At 38.9% G+C, this 26,991-nt stretch overlaps 1 protein-coding gene across 1 annotated transcript in view; it reads right to left on the reverse strand.

Moving 5' to 3' along the window:
- The window catches only part of KIF16B (kinesin family member 16B), a 244,576-nt gene that overhangs the window by 24,184 nt on the left and 193,401 nt on the right, over positions 1 to 26,991 (reverse strand). The window contains exon 23 of the mRNA XM_012640496.1: positions 16,424 to 16,507. Coding sequence (XP_012495950.1) covers positions 16,424 to 16,507 — 84 coding nt within the window. The remainder of the gene's footprint in view (positions 1 to 16,423; positions 16,508 to 26,991) is intronic.

A 26,991-nucleotide genomic window follows, 5' to 3' on the forward strand; every position in this document is an offset into this window, starting at 1 on the left:
CTTCTAGCTCTGTGCACACTAACTTGACAGAAGATTATGTCAACTTTTCTCTCTGATAAGACTAAGGAGAATTTAGTTTTAGTACTTTAGAAAAGTAAGAGGTAGAAACAGGGGCAACCTATATTAGATTTTGTAACTGACCTTTGAAGAAAAAGCTTTTATGAATAAAAGAGGTCAATGTAAGGCATGAAACCATAAGAATCATAGAAGAAAAGGTAGAAAGAACTTTTCCAGATATCGGCCTAGGCAAAGAATTCATGAAAAAGACCCCAATGGCAATCACGGCAACAACAAAAATAAATAAATGGGACTTGATTAAATTAAAAAGCTTCTGCACAGCTAAGGAAATGATCAACAGATCAACAGAGCAAATAGAAAATGTACAGAATTGGAGAAAATATTTGCAATCTATACATCTGATAAAAGGCTAATAACCAGAATCTACACAGAACTCAAACAAATTAGCAAGAAAAAAAAAATCAAACAACCCCCTTAAAAAGTGGGCAAAAGACATGAACAGAAGCTTTTCAAAGGAAGACAGACAAATGGCCAATAAACATATGAAAAACTGCTCAACACCACTAATCATCAGGGAAATGCAAATTAAAATGAGATATCACCACAATGAGATATCACCTCACCCCAGTTAGAAATGCTTTTATTAATAAGTCCAAAACCAACAGATGCCATGGATGTGGAGAGAGAGAAACACTTATGCACAGCTGGTGGGACTGCAAATTAGTACAACCTCTATGGAAAACAGTATGGAGATTCCTCAAAGAACTAAAAGTAGACCTACCATTTGATCCAACAATCCCACTACTAGGTATTTGCCCAAAGGAAAAGAAGTCATTTTATCAAAAAGGCACCTGCACTCGAATGTTTATTACAGCACAATTCACAATTGCAAAGATACAGAATCAACCTAAGTGCCCATCAATTCATAAGTGGATTAACAAAATTGTATACCAAGGAATACTACACTCAGCCATTAAAAGGGATGAATGAATGCCTTTCGCAACAATTTGGATGGAACTGGAGACCATTATCCTAAGTGAAGTATCTAAAGAATGGAAAAACAAACACAACATGTACTTGCTATTAAATTGGAACTAACCCATGAGCACACATGCACAGAGGGAAGCAAAACTCAGTGGAAATCAAGCAGGGGGGAGCGGGGAGGAGGGGATGGGTGAAAACATGCCTAACAGGTACAATGAACACTATCTGGGTGATGGGCACACTTATAACTCGACTCAAACATTACAAAAGCTATCCATGTAACCAAAAACATTCACACCCCCATAATATTTTGAAATAAAAAATAAAAGAAGAAGCTTTTACAACTTATACTAACAAATTAATATTAGGTCACTTAGAATATGTTAAATAATACTACAAGACAGAACATAAAGGTCCTCCGAACCAAACATCGGTGTGAAAGTCTTTGCGGTAATGTATGAAAATTACAGGGGAAAAGGATCTTTATAACTGTTTGTGCAAATGCCTTAGTATTCCACCTGGCCTCTCACCTATAAATGGTTATATGTGATTACAATACATTTTCTTCTTGGCTTCTGTGTTCAAATGTTTCAATTTGGAAAGGCAGTCCACTATGTGGGCACCTCATTAATTTTCAGACTCTGAAAGGTAGTGATTCAGATAGATAAGACATTGAACTTGAGTTTGGAAAGAACAAGTGAATAAATATGGTACTTGGTAAAAGGTAGATACAATAGTGACTCTCAAATTTCAGAGTAATGAATGAGATACTCCTAATGAAATATAAATTATCATGTACAAAAAATGTAACTTGTTTAGAAGATGATTATCTTCTTTTAATAATAGTTTGCCATTATACTCTCAAGAAAAATGATTAATAGTGACAAATCCACCCACCTGTCCATATATCCATCCATTGTTCTTCCTTTCTTTTCTTTTCTTTTTTGTTAGCAAAGCAGTAAGGGTACAATGGAAAAAGAAGAGGACAGAGGAGGAAGTGAAAGAGAAACGAAGAAAGAAAAGGAGGAAAGGAAGATTATAAATGCAGGATGATCACATGGTGATCTATTTTTAAATGCTTATCTTTTTAAAACAATAGACTTTATTTTTTAAAGTAGTTTTGGGTTTACAGAAAAACTGGGTAGAGGATAGAGAGATTTCCTATATACCCACCTTTCCCCCCTCGCCCCCACCAAATATGGACAGCCTCCTCCACTACCAAAAGCCCCCACCAGAGTGGTACATTTGTTAGAATCGATGAACCTTTGTTAATACATCATTAGCACCCAAAGTTCATAACTTACATTAGAGGTTGCTCTTGGTGTTGCACTTTCTATGGCTTTTGAAAACTGTATAATGACATGTATCCACCATATTAACAGTTGCATACAGAGTAGTTCCACTGCCTTAAAAATCCTCGGTTGCTTTGCCTGTTCATCTCTCCCTCTCCTCTAACCCCTGGCAACTACTGATCCTTTTACTGTCTTGATGGTTTGTCTTTTCCAGAATGTCATATAGTTGGAATCACATACCACGTAGTCTCTTCGGATTGTCTTCTTCTACTTAGTAACATGCATTTAAGGTTCTGTAACAATCTCTTCATGGCTTGATAGCTCATTTCTTTTTAGCACTGAATAAAATTCCATTGTTTGGAGTTACCAGAGTTTATTTATCCATTCATCTACTGACAGGTATCTTGGTTACTTTCACATTTTGGTAATTATGAATAAAGCTGCTATAAACCTTTGTGTGTAGGTTTCTGAGTGAACATAAGTTTTCAATTTCTTTAGGTAAATACTAAGGAGCAAGACTATTAGATTGTATGGTAAGAGTATGTTTAGTTTTATAAGAAACTGCAAAACTCTTGCAAAGTGGCTATCTTATTTTTCATTCCCACCAGCAATGAACGAGAGTTCCTGTTGTTGCATATCCTTCAACAGAATTTGTTGTTGTCAGTGCTCCAAATTTTGGCTATTCTAATAGGTGCGATATCTCATTGTTGTTTTAATTTGCAATTCTCTAATGACATATGGTGCTGAGCATCTTTTCATGTGCTCATGTGCCACCTGTATATCTTCTGGTGAGATGTCTCCTCAGGTCTTCTATTTTTTTAAGCAGGCTGTTTGTGGTCTTATTGTTAAGTTTTAAGAACTCTTTGTATACTTTGAATAATAGTCCTTTATCAGACATTCCTTTTGCAAATATTTTCCCCCAGTCTTGCCTTCTCATTCTCCTGACAGTGTGCTTTGCAAAGCAGAAGTTTCTGATTTTAATGAAGTTTAGCTTATCAATTATTTCTTTTATGGATCATGCCTTTGGTGTTGTATCTAAAAAGTTATCTCCATACCCAAGGTCATCTAGGTTTTCTCCTATGTTATCTTCTAGGGGTTTTATAGTTGCATGTTTTACGTTTAGACCTAAGATCCAGTTTAACTTTTTGTGAAGGGTTTAATGTCTGTGTCCAGATTTATTTTTCTGCATGGCATGTGGTGTCCAGTTCCTCCAGCACCATTTGCTGAAAAGATGATCTTTTTCCGTTAAATTGTCTTTGCTCTTTTGTCAGCGATCGGTTGATTACATTTACGTGAACTCTTTGTTCTGTTCTATTAATCTATTTGTCTGGTCTTTCAGCAATACCACACCGTCTTGAGTACTGTAGTTTTACATTAAGTCTTGGAGTTGGGTAGTGCCAATCTTTCAACTTTGGGATTGAGTTGAATCTACAGATCAAGTTGCCAAGAACTGACATCTTAGCAATGCTGAGTCTTCCTATTCATGAACATGGAATATCCCTTCATTGTTTAATCCTTTGATATTTTTCATCTGACTTTTGTAGTTTTCCTCATGTAGAGCTTATACATATTTTGTTAGATTTATACCTAAATACTTAATTTGGGGGGGGTGCTAATGTAAACAGTACTGTTATTAATTTCAAATTCCATTTGTTAGTTGCTGGTATATAGAAAAGCTATTGAATTTTGTATAGTAACCTTATATCCTACAACCTTGCTATAATCACGTATCAGTTCCAGGAGTTTTGTTGTTGTTGATTTTTTTCAAATTTTCTACATAAACTATCATGTCACTTGTGAACAAATGCAGCTGTATGTTTTATTTTCCAATCAGTATATGTTTTATTTCTTGTCTTATTGCAAAAGCTAGGACTTTAAATATTTACTTTAAAAGTTATACTGTAAGTCCCTGACAACTGCAATGTAGCAATAGTTTAAAAAAGTCATTATTTTTAGTGTTTGTTATGTACCAGGCACCTACACAAATATTTTATATTAATTATTTCATTAACCATCACAACTGTATGAGGTGGGTACTATTACTATTTCCATTTTACGGATGAGGAAACTGATTCATGGAGAGGTTAAGTAACTTGTCCAAGATCACGCAGTCAGTAAGCAGCAGGGGAAGGATTCACAACCAGGTCTGCTGGATTCTACAGTGTATGCTGTTAACCTTTCTCCAGTATCAACTGAGGACATATTATGAGCTACATTTTCTATTAGGTGCTTTTTATACACCATTCTCATTAGATCCTCTCAACAACCCTGAAAATTAGCTGTCCTTATCCTTATGTTGCACTGTGAATAATAAAGCTCACAGGGTTAAGTAACTTGTCCAATGGCATACTGCAATGTGGTAGAGCTAGCATTCAAATCCAGGTTTAAGCACACACTCGCATTTTGAAAAAAATTTTTTTTGTCAGAACAAAGTATGTGCTATTTGCTATTCAACACAGTTTTAACTGGACATTCAACAAACATTTATTGAGGACCTATTAAGAGCCAGATACTATTATTTGAGGACCTATTAAGAGCCAGATACTGTTCTAGGTACTAAGGAAATAGGGGTGAACAAGAAAGCTGGAATCCATGTCCTCACAAACTTATCTTCTAGTGAAACATAAAATACTTTGGTCAACCAACAAAAAAAACCTTCCAATAACTGCTAAATGTTGTGACCAAGAAACAGCAGGGGGATCTGGTGGGGAGGGATGGGGCCAGGGATGCTTCTACTTGGTGGGCAGGGAAGGCCTCACTGAGAAGACAGCTGACCTGAGGGATGTACTCCAAGCTCTGAGATATTCTGCCTGATTTACACATGATCAATAAACATATGAAGATCCTAACTGCCAGCCTGGAGTTTTAGATTGGGAGCCCAAATATGGAGAACAATTTTCCACTCATAGTGCGTTTTGAGTGCCTGAGTTGTCAGCATTCACCTCAATACAGAATGCCACTCTGGGACAGGGAAGGAGAAAAATGGCAGAGTCTAACTGTTTGACAACAGTGTGGCAGGTCCTTTCTCTCCCCTTCTAGGCCTCCATCTGGGTTTGGAAGTTGTCACTGTTCTCGAAAGTATTGTTTTATTTTGATTTCTTCTTAAACCAATGACTGGTCACAGAAATAGAAATGGGATTTCCCCATTTTCCCTCCAGTTGGAGACTTTCACTCACTGATATGATCATAAAGTGCCAACTTATGTTGATAGGATTTTTATTGCATAAAATGATTTCTTTTTATTTCAGAATATTATGGGGGTACAAACGTTTTGGTTACGTGGATTGCTTTTGTACTTCTTGAAACAGAGTCATAAGTGTACATCACCCAGAGAGTGTACACTGTACCTGTTAGGTATAATTTCACCCATTCCCTACTTCCCACCTGTTTGATTTTTGTTGAGTTTTACTTCCTATTGTGTGCATGAGTGCTGTTGTTAGTTCCAATTTAATAGTGAGTACATATGGTGTTTGTTTTTCCACTCCTGCAATACTTCCTTTAGGAGAATGGTCCCCAGTTCTATCCAGATTGTTGTTAAGAGGTATTAATTCAGTTTTTGATGGCTGAGTAGTACTCCATGGTATACATATACTACATTTTATTAATCCACTCATGAATTGATGGGCACTTAGGTTGATTTCACATCTTTGCAATTGTGAATTGTGCTGCAATAAACATTCGTGTACGAGTGTCTTTTTGATAAAATGACTTCATTTCCTTTGAGTAAATACCAAGTAGTGGGATTGCTGGATCAAATGGTAGGACTACTTTTAGTTCCTTGAGGAGTCTCCATACTGTTTTCAGTAGAGGTTGTACTAGTTTACAGTACCACCAGTATAAGTGTTCCTCTCTCCACATCCACACCAGCATGTATTGTTTTGGGACTTTGTGATAAAAGCCATTCTCACTGGGGTTAGGTGATATCTAAAATGATTTCTTGATAGGTTGTTAGCCTCAGAATCACAGCATTTTCAGCTCCTCTGACTCCAGGAAGCATTAATATGGAACAGCCCCCAAACTCCAGCTCAATCTTGAACACATCAACAGCCACTTAACTTAACCCTCTTTAAAAAGTCTCAGCTACTGATGATGGTGGTAGTGGACTAATAACAGAAAACAGCCCCTGCTAAGGTAAACAACCAGATGACCAGAAAAAAAATGAAAACCTAAATGAGAAAGAAAATAGTTCTTCCTATGATATTTCTTTAACCTTTGTCTATACTTGGTAATGATTCTATCATTATACATTCGGTAATATCAGCAGAGAATAGATGGAAAGAATGTTAAATTAAATGTAGAATTACTATATTTCTGATAGCCAAATAAACATGGAAACACAGAATACCTGAAGTTTTTACCTCCTGAAATTTATTTTGAAACCAAAAGGGCTCAATCTTTAAAATGTCTAAACCAAATTATTCTATTGCTGGAAAGTCAAGGCTTGACAATAAAATAAAATTAAAGTAGAATGAGAAACTGTTGTTACTCAGGAAAAACTAGACTGTGTGTGTTGCAGTCAGCATAAGCCAGAAAAGTGACTCCTGGCAGTGGGGGGGTGGGGTAGTGACATATCAATATTGACAAACATTAATAATACCTATAGGAGAAGGAATTATAGAAAGATCTCTAGGTACATGAAAAACCAGAGGGAAAGGACCCCAAAAGAAAACAATAACTCTGTACCAATGGAAATCAACCAAAACGAGAATATTGAAATCACTGATAAAGAATTTTGAATATGGATTGTAAGGAATCTCAATGAGAAATAGAAAACAGAAACACAACACAAAGAAACTACAAAAACAATACAGGAAATGAAGGAAAAATTCACTAAAGAAATCGAATTATTTAAAAAAAATCAAGCAGAGCTTCTGGAAATGAAAAATTCATTCAAGGAAATACAAAACACAGGGGAAAGCCTTAAGAGTAGGCTAGATCAGGCAGAAGAAAGAATCTCAGAGATAGAAGACAACACCTTTGAATTGAACAAGTCAGTCAAAGAGAAAGAACAGAGAAATAAGAGGAACGAACAAAACCTACAAGAGATATAGGATTATGTAAAGAGGCCTAACCTAAGAATTACAGGCATCCCTGAGGGTGAAGAAGAAAATACACAAGGGCTGGAAAACCTATTTGAGGGAACACTTAAGGAAAATTTCCTAGGTCTTGCTAGAAATCTGGACATCCAGGTACTAGAAGTACAACAAGACTCCTGGGCGATTCATCGCCAAGAGGCAATCACCATGACATACAGTCATTAGACTGGCCAAAGTTAATATGAAAGAGAAACTCCTATGAACTGTAAGGTGAAAGCAGAAGATAATTTACAAAGGAAATCCCATCAGACTAACTACAGATTTCTCAACTGCAGACTTCTCAACTTCTCAGACTTCTCAACAAGCCAGAAGGGACCAGGGCCCTTTCTCTTTCTTCTCAAACAGAATAATGGCCAAACTAGAATTTTGTATCCTGCAAAACTAAGTTTCTTACATGAGAGAGAAATAGACTTCCTCAGATAAGCAAACACTGAAGGAATTTGTCAAGGCCAGATCTGCCCTGCAGGAAGTATTCAGATACGCATTATACACTGATCAGCACAATATACACCCACCAGCATAAAACCATCCAAAAGCCAAAGATCAGAGCCCAGGTACCACAATATCTCAAGAGGTAAAACAAAGCCATAAAGTTCTACACAACAAGAGAACAAAAATCCACCTCCTCACTTACCAATTCTTTCAATAAATGTGAATGACTTAAACTCCCCACTCAAGAGACATAGGCTGGCTGAATGGATAAAAAAATACAAGCCAAGTATCTGCTGTCTCTGGGAAACACATCTAACCCACAAGGACTCACTCAGACTCAAGGTGAAGGGATAGAAAACAATATTCCATGCAAATGGACACCAAAAGAAAGGTGGTGTAGCCATTCTCATATCAGATAACACAGACTTCAAATCAACAAAAGTAAAGACAAAGATGGTCATTATATGATGGCAAAGGGAACAATTCAACAAGAAGTCGTAACAATCCTAGATATCTATGCCCCTAACACAGGTACACCCAGATTCATAAAGCAAATGCTCCTTGATCTAAACAAAATGATAAACAGCAGCACTGTAACAGTCAGGGACTTCAACACCCAACTGACAGAACAGGACAGATCCTCCAAACAGAAAATAAACAAAGAAACAATGGACTTTAAAAAAAGCAACAACAAAAAAAAACCCCTATATTTGGCAGATAAGGCATTTGAACTACCAAAATTTTATTTTGGAAATAGTTCTTCATTTAGTTCACATTTCCCATTAGAAACAATGATATCTATAAACTCTGGGCATCCCTCTACTGTGAGAAAAAGAAAAGAAAGGCACCTGGAAACTGGCCTGACATTCACAACCAAGCCATAGTGTTCCATGGACCACAAGCAGTGTCAACCAGACAAGACTACTCTGTGACCATGAAGAAGCAAGATAAGAAAGGAAAGGGGAAGAGGAAGGAAGGAGAGGGAGGGGGAGAGGGAAGGGAGAGGGAGGAAGGAAGGACCATTTTATAATCACATCAGAACACAGACAAAATCATGAACATGGTACAAACCATGAATATGATCAAATATACCCTTATCCAGGCTAATATACTGCTACTTTATCATATTTTTCATTTTTTATTGATATATCATAGTTGTACATATTTTGAGGGTATATGTGATATTTTGATACCCATATACAATGTAAATGATCAAATCAGGGTAACTGGGATATCCATCACCTCAAACATTTATCTTTTGTGTTGGGAATAATACAATTCTTCTCTTCTAGCTATTTTGAAATACATAACAAATTACTGTTAACTATAATTTCCCTACTGTACTACTGGATATCAGAACTTATTCCTTCTATCTAGCTGTATTTTGTACTCATTAACCACCCTCTCTTCAAGGGCCTGTCCCTTCCTTTCCCAGCTTCTGGTAACCATCATTCTACTCTACCTCTGTGAAATCCATTTTTTTTTTAGCCCCCACATATAAGTGAGAACATGTGTTAGTTGTCTTTTTGTGCCTGGCTTACTTCATTTAACATACAACTTCCAGTTCCACCCATGTTGCTGTAAATAACACGATTTCATTCTTTTTTATAGCTGAATAATATTCCATTGTGTATATAAACCACATTTTCTTTATCCAATCATCCACTGATGAACACTTAGGTTGACTGCATATTTTGACTTATCAATGATATTTTAAATCTCCCTCCTTTCTTCCTGCTTTCTAGATAAGAATGATTAATATACCCCATCATAGAGTTACCTCTAGCATCCAATCAAGAGCAAAAGCCCTATTTTCTTGTACTCTCCTCAAAATTACCTAATACAAGCCCAAATCCCATAATAACTTCTTTTTAACACCTTCTTATGCACATGTTCCCATTGTTCCATGGTTTATGTTCTCTCTTGTTGTAGTGAGTCAATAAATCTGACATCTTTTAAAAATAGGCGCATTCCTAGAGACTTTTAGCTGAAATGCACTGAAACACCTATTTTTTTTTTCCCCACAGGTAGAAACCCAGAGGATACACCAGGTCACTTGGGGATTCCACAGCAGGAAGTCTTACAGTTAGTGACCTGGTAGACATGCAAAGAGAAATAACCAGCTGTGAATAACCACTGAGTAAATATGGAGAAACTGTGCTCTTTTCATAATGATCCTAGGCCTCTAATCTTTGTCACATTGGACAATGGCTCTATCATGACTAAATCCTTCAGAAAGCCATTTCTACTTTTCAGATTACAATTTTATAGGTTGAAAGGAAGGATGGCATTGCAGCTATGGTCCCCAGCCCCTGGGCCATGGCCCGGTACTGGTCTGTAGCCTGTTAGAAACTGGGCCAGGCATCACCACCTGAGCTCCACCTCCCCCCTCTCCCCCTCATTCCCTGTCCTTGGAAAAATTGTCTTCCATGAAACTGGTCCCTGGTGCCAGAAATGTTGTGGACTGCTGCACAGCAAGAGACTTCTAGTACCTTCCAGGTATCATCATAAATAAGAATACTAAGATAATTTTAGTGTCTTTGCTCTCAGAAACTGATTTTGCAAGTAAATGTGGCAAACTGAGATACTCACACTGTTGCACTTTATGATTGCTAGGGGTGGTGCTGCTCTTTCGCCCTTCCTTGGCTCTTAGACCAAAAATGCAGTTTAAGGCTCCATCATTGTCACCAGCACTATCACTACCCCCACCCGCATCATCACTATCTTCACAGCACCAACTAACATTTTTCAGTGCTTTTCTTTGTGCCAGATTTCATGTTATGTATATGATCTCATTTAATCCTCAGTATAACTCTAGTAAAATATTATTGTTATTATCATCCTCATTTTTCAGATAGGGAAACTAAAAGCAGTGACATTACACAACTCCAAAGGCACAGAACCAGGATTCAGGACTGGGTTAATCTGCTCCAAGGCCCCATTCCTAGCTACCACATTTCTTTAGATCCATATCTCAATAATGCTTTAGGCTAAGGAGATGAAAATGGGGAAGAAAGAGGCGGCTTTGGGCTGCTGCCTGCTCCAGTTTTCTATGAAGTTTGGAAAAAAATTTCCTAGAAATTTGTCAGGTTATTTCCAAACGTGATTGTATTATTCTGGAAAGCTTTACGGTTTTAGAGGATTTCGTTTGTTTTCATTAATTACAGTTACTCCTTGAAATGATGGATTAAAATGATTAGTAGAAATGTTTCTAAGGAGATAATAACATTCTCTGAAATTAGTAACCCAAAATGCACCTCTCACTAATGAACAAAAATAAAACAAAACAGAAAACTCATTAATTTGGGGCTAATTTGGGCAGATTTCCTGATAATTCAGTAAAGGTGAAGCGTGTGTGAAGTATCATGGGAGACTAAGAATTGAATTAGACGTTGATTCTGCTGCCTGCAAGTACTTCGCACAATAGGGAAGATTTGAGACATAAACACTTTTTGATATAAGCAAGAAAGTGACAGAAGTCTTAAAGAAGTAGAGGGGAGATTTCATGGATGTTCCAGAATAGTCTAACCAAAGTATGGCCCGTATTTCAGACAACTTTATTGCAATTTAATGGAGTAATTTTAAGTCTGTTCAATCTATGTATAATAAAAAAAGAATTGCATTTTTTTTTTTTTGAGACAGAGTCTCGCTCTGTTGCCCTGGCTAGAGTGAGTGCCGTGGCATCAGCCTAGCTCACAGCAACCTCAAACTCCTGGGCTCAAGCGATCCTCCTGCCTTAGCCTCCCAAGTAGGTGGGACTACAGGCATGCGCCACCATGCCCGGCTAATTTTTTCTATATATTTTTAGTTGTCCAGCTAATTTCTTTCTATTTTCTTGGTAGAGATGGGGGTCTCACTCTTACTCAGGCTGGTCTTGAACTCCTGAGCTCAAACAATTCTCCTGCCTTGGACTCCCAGAGTGCTAGGACTACAGGTGTGAGCCACTGCGCTTGGCCTGCATTTGTCTTCTGTATATCCTTTTGATTTCATTTTTCTAGTAATCGTCATTCAACGTACAAAAGTACTCATGAATGATGGAATGTAAGTCCTTCACCATTGACAGTTTGAGAAACAGTAGATTCTAGAGCCACATGGTTCAAAACTTGAGATGTTTCAGGCCTATTGTTAATAAATACCACATACCATCATTTATTAGAGCTCAATTTGATATCCATTTAGATATACATATTAATAGACTATGTATGTGTATATGTAAGTATGTATATTTTATATACTACGTATAATATTTAAAGCCATAAAAATTTCTTTAAAGACATTCTGAGTTTATATTCTTCAGTAATTCATGAGGATGCCCTTTTTTATACTTTGGTGAATTTGAGATATTCTCAAAATAAATATACGTGAGAACAATGTGATATCTCATAAATAAACAAAGCCGTAAGCAACTGAGATTCAGAACCTTTTATTACCCATGTAGTGAATATTTAAAATCAACAATGACAATAAACGTCTTTCCTTAAACAAACAAAAAAAGTAAAAGATTATAAATACACGCCATCCTAATGCCATGGTCAGTCAAGAGAGGAGGAAAAGGGCCTGTGTTGCTAACTAGAGTTTCTTCTGTTCTAGAACACTGCTTGGCACAGAGTAGGTGCTCAATAGTTGCTGAATAAATGGAATGGTATTTAAGAATAAATAATTAGGCAGCAGATCTTAGTTAACACTGTGGTGATAATGCTGGAAGATGATTTTTTTTTTTAAAAAATGGCATTTCTTTACAATAAGAACTAGCAGCGTTTCACACTTAGAGTGCTCTGCTTAAGAGAAGGGGCTTGTTCTGAGTGACACCTGACACCTGAGTGTAACAGAGGCTCTGCCACTTACTAGCTCCATGACCTTCTTTATCCTCCCAAAGACACATTTCCTCACCTGAAAAATGGAGATAATAATGGAACTCACCTCACAAGTGGCTGTGAGGAGTAAATGACTTATTATAAGCATTTTTCACTCATGCTTAGCCCCTAGTAAACACCAGGCACATGTGAGAGAGTGGCATTATGTAGAAGCATATGAAATTGCTGATATTCCAGCATTTCTGACCTATAACAATGGCAGTTTCTTACGGCTCAACCTAATAGTCATGGTATCTGGCTTCAAAAACAGTAAAAAACAGTTTTTGCTCAAAATAACTTATCAAGCAGAGACAGTGTATTCTTTCCCTGTTACCTCTGCTGCTTTATCTGCCAACATGTGTCTCCTGGGCAGTTGTGAGGGCTGCAGCAAGGGCTGTCTGCAGCCTGGGAAGCAAGTCACACAGGGCAGTGCAGTCAACAGCAGCCTCTGACTGCCTGAGGGCAGGGTCTGCTCACAGCACACACAGTTCCACTGAATGTGTTCCAGCTGGGCCAGGAAGGCAGCAAGGAGGAAATCCACCAAGCTAGAAATCTGCAAAGATTCCGTAGCTCTTTGTGAACCAAAATGCTAGGAGCATTTGAGCATGAGATGTAAAGCGATTATAGGCCAAATTCTGCAAACACTGGCTCCAGCTATAATCAGAGGTGGCCAGGTTAACTGTGGGGGTGAAGCCAATACAAGTTTATCAATAAAAGTTAGCGCCTAAAAGCCAATTTATACATCTCCACTTACCCTCTCATGTTCTTACTCCGACCTTTTACGGTGCAATATGTTAAATGCTACAGGTTCCAGCTCTGACGCCAGTGCACATAACTAATATTCCTCTCTCCAAGGTTAGAAAATTAATCTCTAAAACTTACCACAACAGTTGGAAATTTCTGTTCCTACCCACCGTTTTAAAAAATAATTATTTTAACGGCCTTAACTTTTATAACTTGAAAAGTAACAAAATGTGTCTATGTCTTTAATGTGAAAACACTTTATACTTTTTGCTGATAAACTCAAACACAAGGTCCAAATTTTGGAAATACTTCAACAGCAAGGAAGATCAAAACACAACTGAGGCCAGGCGTGGTGGCTTGCGCCTATAATCTCAGCACTTTGGGACACCCAGGCGGGAGGATCTAGGAGTTTGAGACCAGCCTAGGCAACATAGAGAAAGCTCATTTCTACAAAACATTAAAATATTAGCCAGGTGTGGTAGTGTACATTTGTAGTCCCAGTTACTCGGGAGGCTGAGGCAGGAGGATCGCTTGAGCCTTGGTATTTAAGGTTACAGTGAGCTGTGATGATGCCACTGCACTCCAGCCTGGGTGCCCAGAGCAAGACCCTGTTTAAAGATGAGGTAAAAAAAAAAACCCCAAAAAACCCAAACCCCACAATTGAATGCTTGCTTAAAATACTGCTTTTTATCATGGTGAGGAGGTTTATAAAGCTGCATTTCTGGCTACTAATAATTGGTCAGATAATTCCTTTTAAGCTCCTATCACGTGTATTAGCTAGTGCAGATGTGCCCTTCTGGAATCCATCTTTCTATGTGTGCTTGTGTATTTACATTATACTTCCAGGTAAAGGTTCATATAGGAACTTAAATATATACTCTTAGAGGGAAAGAAATGTCTCATTTATCTTTGCTTTCTATAGAACACTTAGCACTATCTCCAGTATGTACTAGGACTTAAATAAATGTTAAATTAAATCAAACAGGAAATTCAGGGGAAATAACTACATTAATTTTCATATTAAAATACACTAAATCAAGCAGTAACTTCTGATGTTAGAAGATCAAAAGAAAAGTCACAATAGTCGCAGGGAATTAATGCAAGAATCTCAGATTAATTTTCCATCAAAGTGAAGGTGAATTATGTTTGCTCCTTAAAAAGAAGATAATGCTCTAACAGTCAACATTAGGTGAAATGCATTTAATCGCAAATGTAAGTGCTTATTTCCAGAATGTGTGGAACACGTTCTACAAAGGCTAATGCCACAGGTAAATAACAGTTGCAGGCAAGGGAAAGGATCCTTGCATAGGCAGAAACAGTAACATAAAACTCTGTTCATCAACAGTTTAAATGATGAAGTAGGAGATGCTGAAAGAGCAAACATGGGTTCCACCGAAAAGGACCAAGAATGAAAGAGTACCCTGAACTTTGCTCTAACTCTGCAAGTTGGAACGGAAAACCAAGTGTGCCGAATGTTGTGCACACAAATGCACAATCTGTTGTGGCACACCCGGCCACCATGTAAGTTTAATCAGAGCCTTGAATAGCTAGGAATGACAATGATCTATCTTCTGTTAGTATATAAAGACAAGTGTATAAACCATCATTCTCTGTGTTTCCATTAAAGACAAGTCTGGATAACGTAGGCAGGTAAGGGTAGGTAAAGAAAACCATCACTAGGTCTGTGGTCATTTTTAATTTTTTGTATGATGCAATCAAAGCTTTGAGAGAATTTGATCAAACAGGCTCACCACAATAATCTTTTCCTGGAAGGCAAATTCTTCAGTTGGGTATGAGGGTCACGCCACCGTAGGGTAAATGACTTCTTTAAATGGGTAACTCTACAGTCTACCTCAAGTGTAAGCACGGCCACACCCTGAAACCTGTCCTTCCCCATAGTGTTCTATATTGAGGATGTCAACTCTGAAACTCCCCTCATGGACAATATTTCCTAGTCTTCAGTTTCTCCATGTCCTTCCCCTTCTCCCCTTTTGCTCTCACTGGAACCTCCAGCTTCTAGATATTTCCCTAATCCTTGGTTCACTGGCACAAAGTACACCCCATGGACAGCCATGTTTAACTGCCTGTCACTAGGAACGAGAATAACAGTTTTTATGTAGCACTTCACAATTCAGAAAGGGCTCTCTCAGGCCTTTCCTTATTTGATTTCATTTCCAATATTTATTATCATTATTCCTCTTAAAGCAGCAGCAAAGGGAACTTTGAGAGGCCCCCTGAGAGCTTGTTGCCACTAGATTATAGTGAGCTGTATGTACTTTTGTCCCCTGTTCTGCCTCAGTGGCTCACGTGGCAAGACAGTGACCAACAGCTGAGGACTACCTGTGACCTTGCTTTCCACTGTTCTCAAAGAAAAGAACTGGTCCATGCCTTGGCACAAAGACTTTAGAACCATCAGCATCAGATTCCAAACAAACAAACAACTATATCCGCAAAACAAATACAAACTAGATAAAGCAGTTGACAATGTGCATTGGCCCTAAACCAGAATTCTACATGTAGAACTGGCTTGGAAGATTAAGTTAAAATAAGTCAAATGACACCTAACCATGACTAAAATAGATATTTGTCTTTTTGCTTCCAACTATCTTGAAAAAGCAACAATGATGTAATACTATAAATCTTCAGTTAATTAATTCCAAGTTTTTTTGCAGCAAGCTTTGTACCCTCCTCCTGTATCACATACCATCTGTCTATGGTGAATATTTAGTTCTCACTCACATCCTGCTTCCTAACCCTTAGAATAAATGTATCTTCTTAAAAATAAGAAAAATGTTCCGCTAGACCAGAGGGAGATAAGGACTTATATTTCAAATAAACCGATATCATAGCTTTACAATCTGCTGCTGCCATCTCCTGCGTTAATGAAGCAGCACCTTCACACTCGTGAAAAAATGAAATGGCGTTTAGCAGAAGTATTTCTTACTGGTCAATCAGATGGCAAATTTTCCAAACACACAGAGAAAGAAGACCTTAATTCTGTTACCTCTAAGTGACTTCGCCTCTCAGCAATCACACGCTCATCCTTGTTTCCAAATAGTTTCTTTGGAGGGAATTCAAGGGCAGCTAGCTGAAACACATATTTTAAAAGAGATGCATTAATACCACACCTACGACCTTTGGGTCTTTATTAATTATTACTTGGAATCTCTATCATTGGGTGAAAAGACAAAGAGGCTGAAAGCTTAAAGACGGTGGGTCCTGCCTTGCTTTATCATTTACAAGGGTAGGACCTTCAACAGACCGGACAATGTTGGGTCAGATTCCCTAATGGTCAAATGAGGAGACAAGACGATGGGAACTCTAGGAAGGACAGAACTAACTCTCAATAGTCTATCTCAGATGACATATCAGACTCTGTGCCAGATGGTGTTTAACAATTTTTGTTTTTCAAAACACAAGTTTGTTCTTCTTTCAGGCCCCTTCTTTTACTAGAATTCATTTAGTTTTGTGTTGAGATGAGAATTTGAAAACTCAACCTACACGTGACCTGAAGAGTTCGCAAAATAATTTTTAAGACTATTGCTAAGGTTCTCTAAACATTATGTATTGCCTTTTATTCCAGTTACTATTGCAAATGAAGACTTCCTGTGCGAAAAAAGGACTTCTCTTTGCATCTTTTCACCTTGTTTCCTAGAAAGTGAAGGTTCACAATTTGTTTTTGTCTTGTCTTGGAATTTTAGTCATTTTTCTTATGCTTTTCTTATTAGAGGCATAAAAATCATAAACTATAAGATAAGTTTTATTACAGACTCCCAGGTAAGAAAGAATTCTATAATCTGGTGAGAACCTGACTAGCCAGGGTTGCTCTGGCTGAACGAATGCTAAGCAGCAATACTCGCTGCAGTTGATGGAATTCACTATTTCCTTCCTTTCTCACCTTGTCAGGTCCAGACAAATTGAAGCCAATGAAGCATTATCAAGAAAAAAATGAACATTTCTCCCACGGTATCGGGCACAGTATGTCACAAAATTCCAATTTTATGCCTATGCAAATTGCTAAGTTGATTTAAATTTATATTGCCACAGTGGGAGTCAAAAATTAAAGACTAGCATCTGTATATATAATACTTTAAAAACATAGTATTAAAGTATAATATACATACATAAAATTGCACATAACACAAGGGAACAACTTGATGAATTTTCAAAATCTGAACACAGTGTAACCAGCACCCAGATGAAGAAACAGAACATTGCCAGCACCCCAGGAACCACACGCACTCCCTGCCAAGCACTCCTCACTCTTTACAAAAGTTAATGCTTAGTTTTTCCTATTTCTGAACTTCACGTAAATGGTATCATACATTTGAACTCCTTTGCGTCTACCTTCTTGAGCTCAATATCATGTTTGTGAGACCCAACCATATCGTTATGTGTGGCAATAGTTTGCTCATTTTCATTGCTGTATGGTATTCCATTATGTGAACATTTCACAATTTATTTGTTCGTTGTTTTGTTATTGGGCTTTTTGTTAGTTTCCAGTTTTTAGCTATTAGGAATTGTGCTGCTATAAACATTTTCATATGTCTTCAGATGAACGTGTGTATGCATTTCTGTTGGCTGTACTCTTAGGAGTGGACATGCTGGTCCTATGGGGTATGTGTGTTCAGCTATACTCAAAACTATCAAATGGTTTTCCAAAGTGGTTTTACCAACTGACACTCCTACTAGAAGTGACTGGGAGAGGCAGATGTGACAGATCCTCAACAGCACTTGGTACTACTGTGATCTTTTCCATCTTAAGAATTGTGGTGGGTATGTGGTCATTACTATTGTGGTTCACATTTGCATTTCTCATGACTAATGATGTTGAACGTCTTTTTATATGCTCACTGACTGGTTAGTCATTTTTAGGAAGTGTCTGTTCAACTCTTGTCCATTTTTTAAATTAGGTGTCTGCCTTTTCGTTAGTAAGAATAATGCTCCCTTTTCACTTTCTTGAAGGTATCTTTGATGACTTCATAGTCCTTCTAAAAAGTTAAATGACAAAGCAGAGAAATACTGGAGTGGGTTGGGCTAATACCAAGGGGTGGATTTCCTCTTCTCCTTTTCTCACCAATGTTCCACTTTTGTTGCTGACATTCAACTTTAAAACCGGTTCAAGATAAAGTGAAAGACCATGGGAACTGAGGTAGGACAGACCTGGTTTGAATCTCGGCTTGACCACTTGCAAGCTAACTAGCTGTGTTTCTCTGAGCTCAAATATTTTCCACTAAAAAACACCTCACAGAAAATGATACTAAACTTCATCAGGTTTCCGTGAAGATTTAGTGAAGAATGGTGAATGGACTTTAGCTATATCATGAGTTGTTGGAGATCTAGTAATTATTAAGAAAGCAGCATGCCCACACTCCCCTGTGCCATCTCTCCCCGTCCAATGGGTTGAAGACGTGGCTTCAAGGAGCAAAGGGTTTTCTGGAACCCAGCCTCATTGACACAAACACACTTCCCATGTGCTGCAGCTCAGAGAAGACAGATACACCAGAGCTTGTCTTCTGGGCTTCGCCCAGCCTCAATTTGTACCAATGAACTTCTCCCCCACGCAGTGACGCGGAAAGCTTGGGAAGCATGTTTTCACAGTGGGTTGTTTTGTCATCTTCTTATGTGGCTGATGAGGTGATGTGGTTTCTGTGAGGGGAAATTTATAGTCACATTCACGCTCAATCAGAAATAGCGCAATAAAAGGACTTTAGGCAGCTGAACCGGGTGGGGAGCAAGCATTCACATTTCCTCATAGTCAACAGTGGTATTCCCTCCCCAGGCACAGATGGAGGCTAACTTTTTGTGCTATTAATATTCAGCCTGTGAAATAACTCAGTATAAATTATGTGCAACACTGTTATTCAGATTTTAGGAAGGAAAGAAAAGGTCAATTTTAAAAGACTTTTAAGCATTTAATCATATGACTATGATATTCAACTATCTAACATTAGAGTTAAAGAAATGCGGGACTAGAGTTGAGTGATTTAGAAAGGTTAGCATCATGGGGTGGCAAAGTCAGGACAGGGAATCAGGACTGACTCCCGTTTTTTTCAGCACAATGTTGTAAAGGATGTCTGCGGTGTATGGAAGAAGCCATTGTGAAGTCTTTGGGGACCTAGGATAAAAACAAGTCGCTCCACCTTAAGTGTTTTAAACCAGAAACATGAAGGTATGGCCGCCAGGCAGTGATAACAAATGCTGTCAATGGGACACTGCTGAGGACCTGTCCCCAACAAGGGGTTGGCAAAAGTGGAGAACAACAGCAAGTGGGATGGGTCTAGAGGTGAGCCCCCAGAAGTCCATTCTGGGACATACAAAATTAGTTAGTTACTATCACTTATTCCTGTCCAAATAAAAAATAAAAATAGTGGTGGCTATCCTTACACATATCCTTAAAATGTTGGTGGGAGGGAGAAAAGGAACAGGGTAAGTTCCAATGTGGTTCATGATAGAAATGTGAGTTATTGGACCCAAGACCTATTGGTGGGGCTAGGCCATGAATGAAATGAAGTAGAAAGCCAAGGTCATGATGCAAAGTATAAAAATAAAAGAGCTCTCATTAAAATAATTGTTTGTATCAGAAATAGCTTTCCAGTTGCAGCATGAGTGATCCCTTCTCTCTGACAGAGTGGAAGCTACCTCCACTTCTCCTTTTTAAAGGATCTTAGCAATCCTGTTGAGGCCTTGCTATCTACAAGCTCCGGCTGAACGAGATGAAATTGCCAATTCTGTAAGTTAACAACTGTTGAATATCAGCACTGTCACCTAGTTAAACCCTGCATAAAATTTCCACACTTTTAAGCAACCTCTAGGGTCACTTCAGTTTCCATCAGCTGCATTATCTGCCAACTGCCAACTGATGGACTGCTAATCAGCTATATCTAAACCAGTCCGTTTCCTAAGAATATTTTTCCTAAAGCACTCAAAAATAAAACAAAAACTAGAAGTATCTTATATTTAAAAACATATAACATTAAAATAGCCAAGGAGTAGGGATAGCGGGGCCACTGGGGAACAATAATTGCTGTCCTAGAAGATAAACAGTCACACTTCTAAGCCCATCTTCCAGAAAGAAAAGAAAGAGCACAATCATCTTCACCTGGATTGGCTTCCTCACTCACCTCAAAGAAACAGATCCCTGAAAAATGGGGAAAGAGAGGGCTCTGATGCTGACCTGCTGTATGGCTGGGTGAGGACAGAGGAGGGCAGGAGCAGGACTCACTGCTTCATTCTTAAAGTAACAGGACCTAAAAACCCATACAACGGTTGACAAGCCCAGGGTAGAGAAGAGGCCTGGACTTTCTCTCTCTGCAAGTGCAAAGCTACTACCTCATTTATTTGAAAAGAGAATGGCAAAAGCAATCCTCCGTAGGTTTCATTTCTGAATTGTGAATTATTTAAACTGTCTAAATAGTTTCAGAAGAAGACAATTTACCAGGATCAAAAGAGCCACTGGACAGTACAAAGAAAATACCAGAGGACCAAAGAAAACAGCAAAAAGCCTTTTCCATTTTGCTCAAAGTATTGATGTCTGAAATGTAACATTTCCAACAAATTAAGCAAAGAAGAGAAGAGGTTCTGGATGGAGGGTAACTCTTAATTGTCCCTGATGTCTCTACTCATATCCCACATACGTCGACATCTTCTGTTTAGGGGGCTTGTGGTTTCTCATGTTGAATGGAAAATTTAAAATAAAATTAGAAATATTATCTGGACATTTTCACTTCCTCTCAAGAACTTTATATTTACACATTTTCATTTTTATTGACTCATTTTTCTAATCTAGCAGATGGTCTGGATTTGATTTTCATGAGAAGTACTATCAGGAACAGCGAATGACAATCTGTAGGTGGAGAGACTTCTCCTGGATTTCCTTTGTAATCTCTGACAAAGAAAATACAGTGTCCTATATTTCCAAAAATTAAAGTTCCTGCAGTTTTATCATCCTCTCAACAGCTCTAAAGGGACTCAGGTAAGTATTTCTGAGTTACACAAAAAATGTTCAAGAGACTCTGGATTCAGTAATGAGGGAAAAACATTTCTTTCCATAAGATTTAATTTTCATAAAGAACGAGCACCATCGCTTCCCCTTATGACTTTTATGGAGAGAGTCTTATTGTCGGAAAGTGTGATTGCAACAAAAATAATCTTTCTACTAACCATGATAATTGGTGGAACAGTTCTGGTTAAAGCTGCTGGAGCAAAGGTTTTATCTGCTCTCCTCACCTTCTTCAATAGTACCAAAAACAACAACAAAAAAGAATGAAAACCAAAGGAAAAACTCTGTCTCTGAACTAGGAAAGCCACAGCTCAAAATGCTGGCCAGGTAGCACCAAGGGAAACCACTGTGGAGAGAGGAAAAAACGAGGCTGCCAAGAGCCTCCTGCACCGCACCACACTGCACCTCCTGGACCTCTGGCACCATGAGCCGCCCACCAAAGCAGGCATCCAAACTCTCAGGCCTCCCAACCACGCTGGGAATTAAAGACAGCAACAAGAAATAGGTTGGGATGCACAACCACATCTAGGAGGGAGGTGGGCGGGAGCTGCAAGGGGGAGCCCGAGATGCCTGTGTCTCCAGCGTGAGAGGGAGGAAAGGCCAGAGGGCCTGCGTTAGGCTCCATCATCCACAGCCCATGATCCCACGGTCCTCCTGAAAACAAGAGATGTGTCTCAAAGCAAAGGGAAATAATTATCGGAAAAAACTTCAGAAGGATTCTAAACAAGTATGGGCATGCCACGGCTTGCTGCCTTCCCCCTCCCCGGTATCTGCCCCCACCTTGCCTACACGACGCAGTGGGGGCTTCACTTAAAGATGAGAAATAATTAGAAGGAACCAAAACTGAAACTAGGAATAGAAAGGGTGAGGTGAGTGATACTGAACGCAACATAAGCAAAAGGCAGATAAAGATCCTATAGCACCAGGAGGACTGGCCAAAGTTACCTGGGAAGAACTCAGACAAGTAATTATTCATAGTCACACAGGAACCACAAAATCATCTCTAAAACAGAGTCAAGAGAAGTGACACACAGGTTGAAAGAAGAGAACATAAGGGAGACAACGGAGGAGGAAAAGTGAAGCAGCTCTTGCAGAAATGGCTGATTCTAGAATTTCAACAAGGATTATACAAGAGGAACCTGAAGTCTCTTGTAATGCCAGAAAGTAAGAAGCAAGCACTTCCTTACAAAACACAGTGACGGGGTGTCTCAAAGGGACACAGGCATCAAGTGAAAGGGCTCCTAATGACCAAAGCTGGAACCATTTGAAAAATAAAAATAAAAAAATAGTACTGGCACATCATCCACAATATAATGAATGCATAAATAAACGGGGAAGATAAATGTCCCATGCAGAAGAATTCCAAATAATTTATGTAGATGTTTTGCCCTCAAGGAAGTGGAGCTTATCTACCACTCTTGACATGTGTGCTATGCATAGTGACTTCTTCCAACGAATACAGAATAGAAAGGGAGGAGAACAAGTAACTTTACAGTGGAGAAACCTCAGCCAGGAGATCAAGATCAACGTCAACAAAGATGAGTCACACTAACAGTACGTATCCTTGATGTGATGATAATGGCGCTTTACCTCTGGGGTTTCCCTCCCAAGAACCCACGACCCTAGTCTAATCACGAGAAAACGTCAGACAGATCCCGGCTGGGGACATACTGTAAAATACCTGACCGGTATTCCTCAAAAGTGTCAAGATCACTGAAAACAAGGAAAGTATGAGACACTTCACAGCCGAGAGGAATCTAAGGAGAAATAATGACTAAATGTGATGTGGTGTCCCAGAGGGGATCTTGGAAAAGAAAAAGGACATTAGGTAAAAACTAAGAAGATAGGTCTAAAGTATAGACTTTAGGTAATAATAATGTACCAGTATTGGTTCACTAGTTACGACAAATGTACTACACTAATGTAAAATACTAATAATAGGGGAAACCAGGTGTGGTATATGAGGACTCTGTACTATTTTCATATCTTTTCTGTAAATCTAAAAGTATTCTAAAATAGGACTTCTGGTTTCTGTTTCTACATATAAGGAGCTTACAAGTGGTCAGCCAAGCCCTCACAACAAGAAAAAAGCTGGAAAAAAACTGAAGATCAACAACTCTTCTTAGAGCCAGCAGAGAAGTATGATCACAAGGCAAACTACTGCTCCAAGACTGCAGAGAAAGACAGGTGGATACAGAGAATCACAACCTACTTGGTACAGAAGCCTGAAGCTGGAGCCAGTATTTGCAGAAACACTTTAGACTGTAATTCAGGAATTGTTGGAGGCTCAACATTGACTAGTGTGAGTGTCAAAAACTCTGTAGGGGCCAGGCGCGGTGGCTTACGCCTGTAATCCTAGCACTCTGGGAGGCTGAGGCGGGCGGATCATTTGAGCTCAGGAGTTTGAGACCACCCTGAGCAAGATTGAGACCCCGTCTCTACTAAAAATAGAAAGAAATTAGATGGACAACTAAAAATATATAGAAAAAATTAGTCAGGCATGGTGGCGCATGCCTGTAGTCTCAGCTACTCGGGAGGCTGAGGCAGGAGGATCTCTTGAGCCCAGGAGTTTGAGGTTGCTGTGAGCTAGGCTGATGCCACGGCACTGTACTCAGGGCAGTAGAGTGAGACTCTGTCTCAAAAAAACAAAACAAAACAAAAAAAACTCTACAGGGGGAGGGGCAGGCCTGGGAGAGGTGTCCACACTTTTGTGAGATTTACCTCCAGGAGCCCCACCAAGGTCTCGCTGTGAAGATGGGAGGAAAATCCCCATGGGCATCGAGCAGGGGGAGGAAAAAGTAACCACTTTGAAATACTCCCAGAGCTCTCTGTTCTCCTTAACAAGGCCTGCCCTCAAGGAAAACTGTTTTAGCAGAATCTCACCACCTTGGGTTTTACCAGAGCCTAACTGACCCTCGGAAAGTGAACTGCTCAACGCAGGCTCACTAAAAGCCTGAGACTTACTACAGCTGCGGTGCCCAACCCCTGGGCTGGGGACAGCTACTGGTCCTCGGCCTGTTAGGAACCAGGCTGCACAGCAGGAGGTGAGCAGTGAGTGGAGAGCAAGCTGAGCTTCATCCGTATTTACAGCTGCTCCCCATCGCTCGCATCACTGCATAAGCACCACCTCCTGTCAGCTCAGCGGAGGCATTAGATTCTCATCGGAGTGTGAATCCTACTGCAAACTGCGCATGAGAGGGATCTCTAACTTGCACGCTCCTTATGAGAATCGAACACCTGATAATTTAAGGTGGAGCTGAGAGAGTGATGCTAGCACTGGGGAGCAGCTGCAAACACAGATTATCTTTAGCAGAGAAGTTGGACTGCATAATAAATGTAACGTGCTTCAATCATCCTGAAATCATCCTCCCCACCTCTGGGTCCGTGGAAAAATTGTCTTCCACGAAACTGATTCCTGGTGCCAAAAGCGTAGGGGACCGCTGTACTACAGAAACTCCCCCTCCCACCATATCTTACTATCATATCAGTGTGGCTGCTGTGTAACAGGGAACTGTAGCTAAAAGAACGGCGAGCCTCAGACCCTAATTAAAAAATCTCCAGGAAAAGCCCAAAGACAACAGGGGAGACAAAAACAAGGGCATCAGAGGAAATTCTAGCCTCTGACACCACTGCTACACAGAACAGTGAACACTGTCTATGGCCTAGCCAGATTAACATAGAACTTCACACTAAAGGTTACTCTACCTCAATTCCTTTTACATCATGTTTGGCTTTCAACAAAATATTACAAGGCATGCTAAATGGAAAAGTCATGGTCTAAAACTATTGCAAAATGAAAAATATGTAATTAAAAAAAGAAAAATAAGTACCTCTGTATACCCTGCCCCTGCAAGTGAGCCATCAGAACTCAAGAAAGAAAAAAAAAAAAAACATTACTAGAATGAAAACCCCAGTAGAAGGAAAAAATGTAGAATGAATTTAGGAAAAAAAGATTAGCATATAGCATATGAAGTTGGGAAAATAACTCGAAATGAAACGTGATCAGGGGACAAAAATGTGACAAAGTTTTTATAGCCAACCAAAGTGTCTTTCAAGTGAACAGGCCACATATAGACATTCTCAAGCAGATAAGAACCCAAATGAAACATATTAAGGGACACCTTTCAAAAATATACTGGATGACCAAAGATACCTAACCAAGAGATAGCAGAGTATTAAGATCTCAGGAACGAAGAAACCATGGTAAATATTGCTTCTATTTAAACTCACAACTAAGAGGAAATTATGCATAATTTATGTATAAAAGAATGTGAATACTATATATCTTGACAATGTAAAAATAACAAAAATTGGGGAGTCAGAGTAAATAAAGCTAATCATTTCTACTAGAAGAGTCAATTGATAATTTATAAAATGGAGACATCATTTGAAAACTAGGGACTTAATATTTCAATTTTTTAAAATAATCTTTTTCTTAAAGTCACAGATATTTTAGGGACTTAATATTAGGTCATTAAGTACAAAATGTCTGATTTCCTTAAGTACTAAGTTTGACAGTTGATCTCTCTGACATTTTCACTTTGACACTTCTTGTTTTATTTTTATTATAAAGGGACATCCTCATTCTTTCAAATGCATGGTTGTTGGCTTGTGATTATCTTTCAAAAATTTTTTTAGAGCAACTTTTGTGAAACTATGGATACGTCAAAAATTTGTGTTGTTTTTGAATATGAATTCTGTCATGGAACCTATGCTGCACACACAGCTTGAAATATCAGCGAAGTGTTTGGAAGGATGTGGCTAATGAATGCATAGTACAGTGATGGTTCCAGAAGTTCCATTCTGGTGATTTTTATCTTGAAAATGAGCCATGTGGGTGACCTGAGATCAAGGTGGATAATGATGAGGTGAAAGCTGTAGTGGAAGCAAATCCATCTCAACCTATGTGTGAATTAGCAGCAAGGTATGACATTACTATTTCAACAATATTGTACCATTTGAAACAAATCAGCAAAGTAAGCTGGACAGATGGGTACTGCATGAATTAAATGTGCATTAGGAGAGAAATAGTCTCAAAGCTTGTCTTTCTTTGCTGTCATGACATAAAGGCGAACCATTTCTAAATCGTATTGTAACATGTGATGAAAATATGAATTCTTTTTGACAACTGCAAGCATTCGGCACAATGGCTGGATAAAAACGAAGTGCCGAAACACAGTCCAAAACCAAATATTCGTCAATGAAAGCTAATGGTGTCTGTTTGGTCGTCCAGTGCTGGTATTATCCACTACAGCTTCATGAAACGTGGTCAATCGATTACAGCAGATGTCTACTGCAACCAAATGGACGAAATGATGAGGATGCTTGTGAGTAAGCAGCTGAGAGATTGCTTAATAGAGACAGGCCAATCCTCTTGCAAGACCACATGTTGCAAAAAACAATACTGCTCAAACTACAGAGGCTGGACTTGGGAACTCTCTATCATCCACTGTATTCACCAGACCTTGCACCAACTGACTAGCACGTCTTCCAGGCTTTGGACCACTTCTTGCAAGGAAAAATATCCCATTCTCAAGAAGCTGTGGAAAATACCTTTCGAAATTTCATCA

This window comes from Propithecus coquereli, unplaced genomic scaffold (genome assembly GCF_000956105.1).
Source record: "Propithecus coquereli isolate 6110/MARCELLA unplaced genomic scaffold, Pcoq_1.0 Scaffold153, whole genome shotgun sequence".
NCBI lineage: Eukaryota > Metazoa > Chordata > Mammalia > Primates > Indriidae > Propithecus > Propithecus coquereli.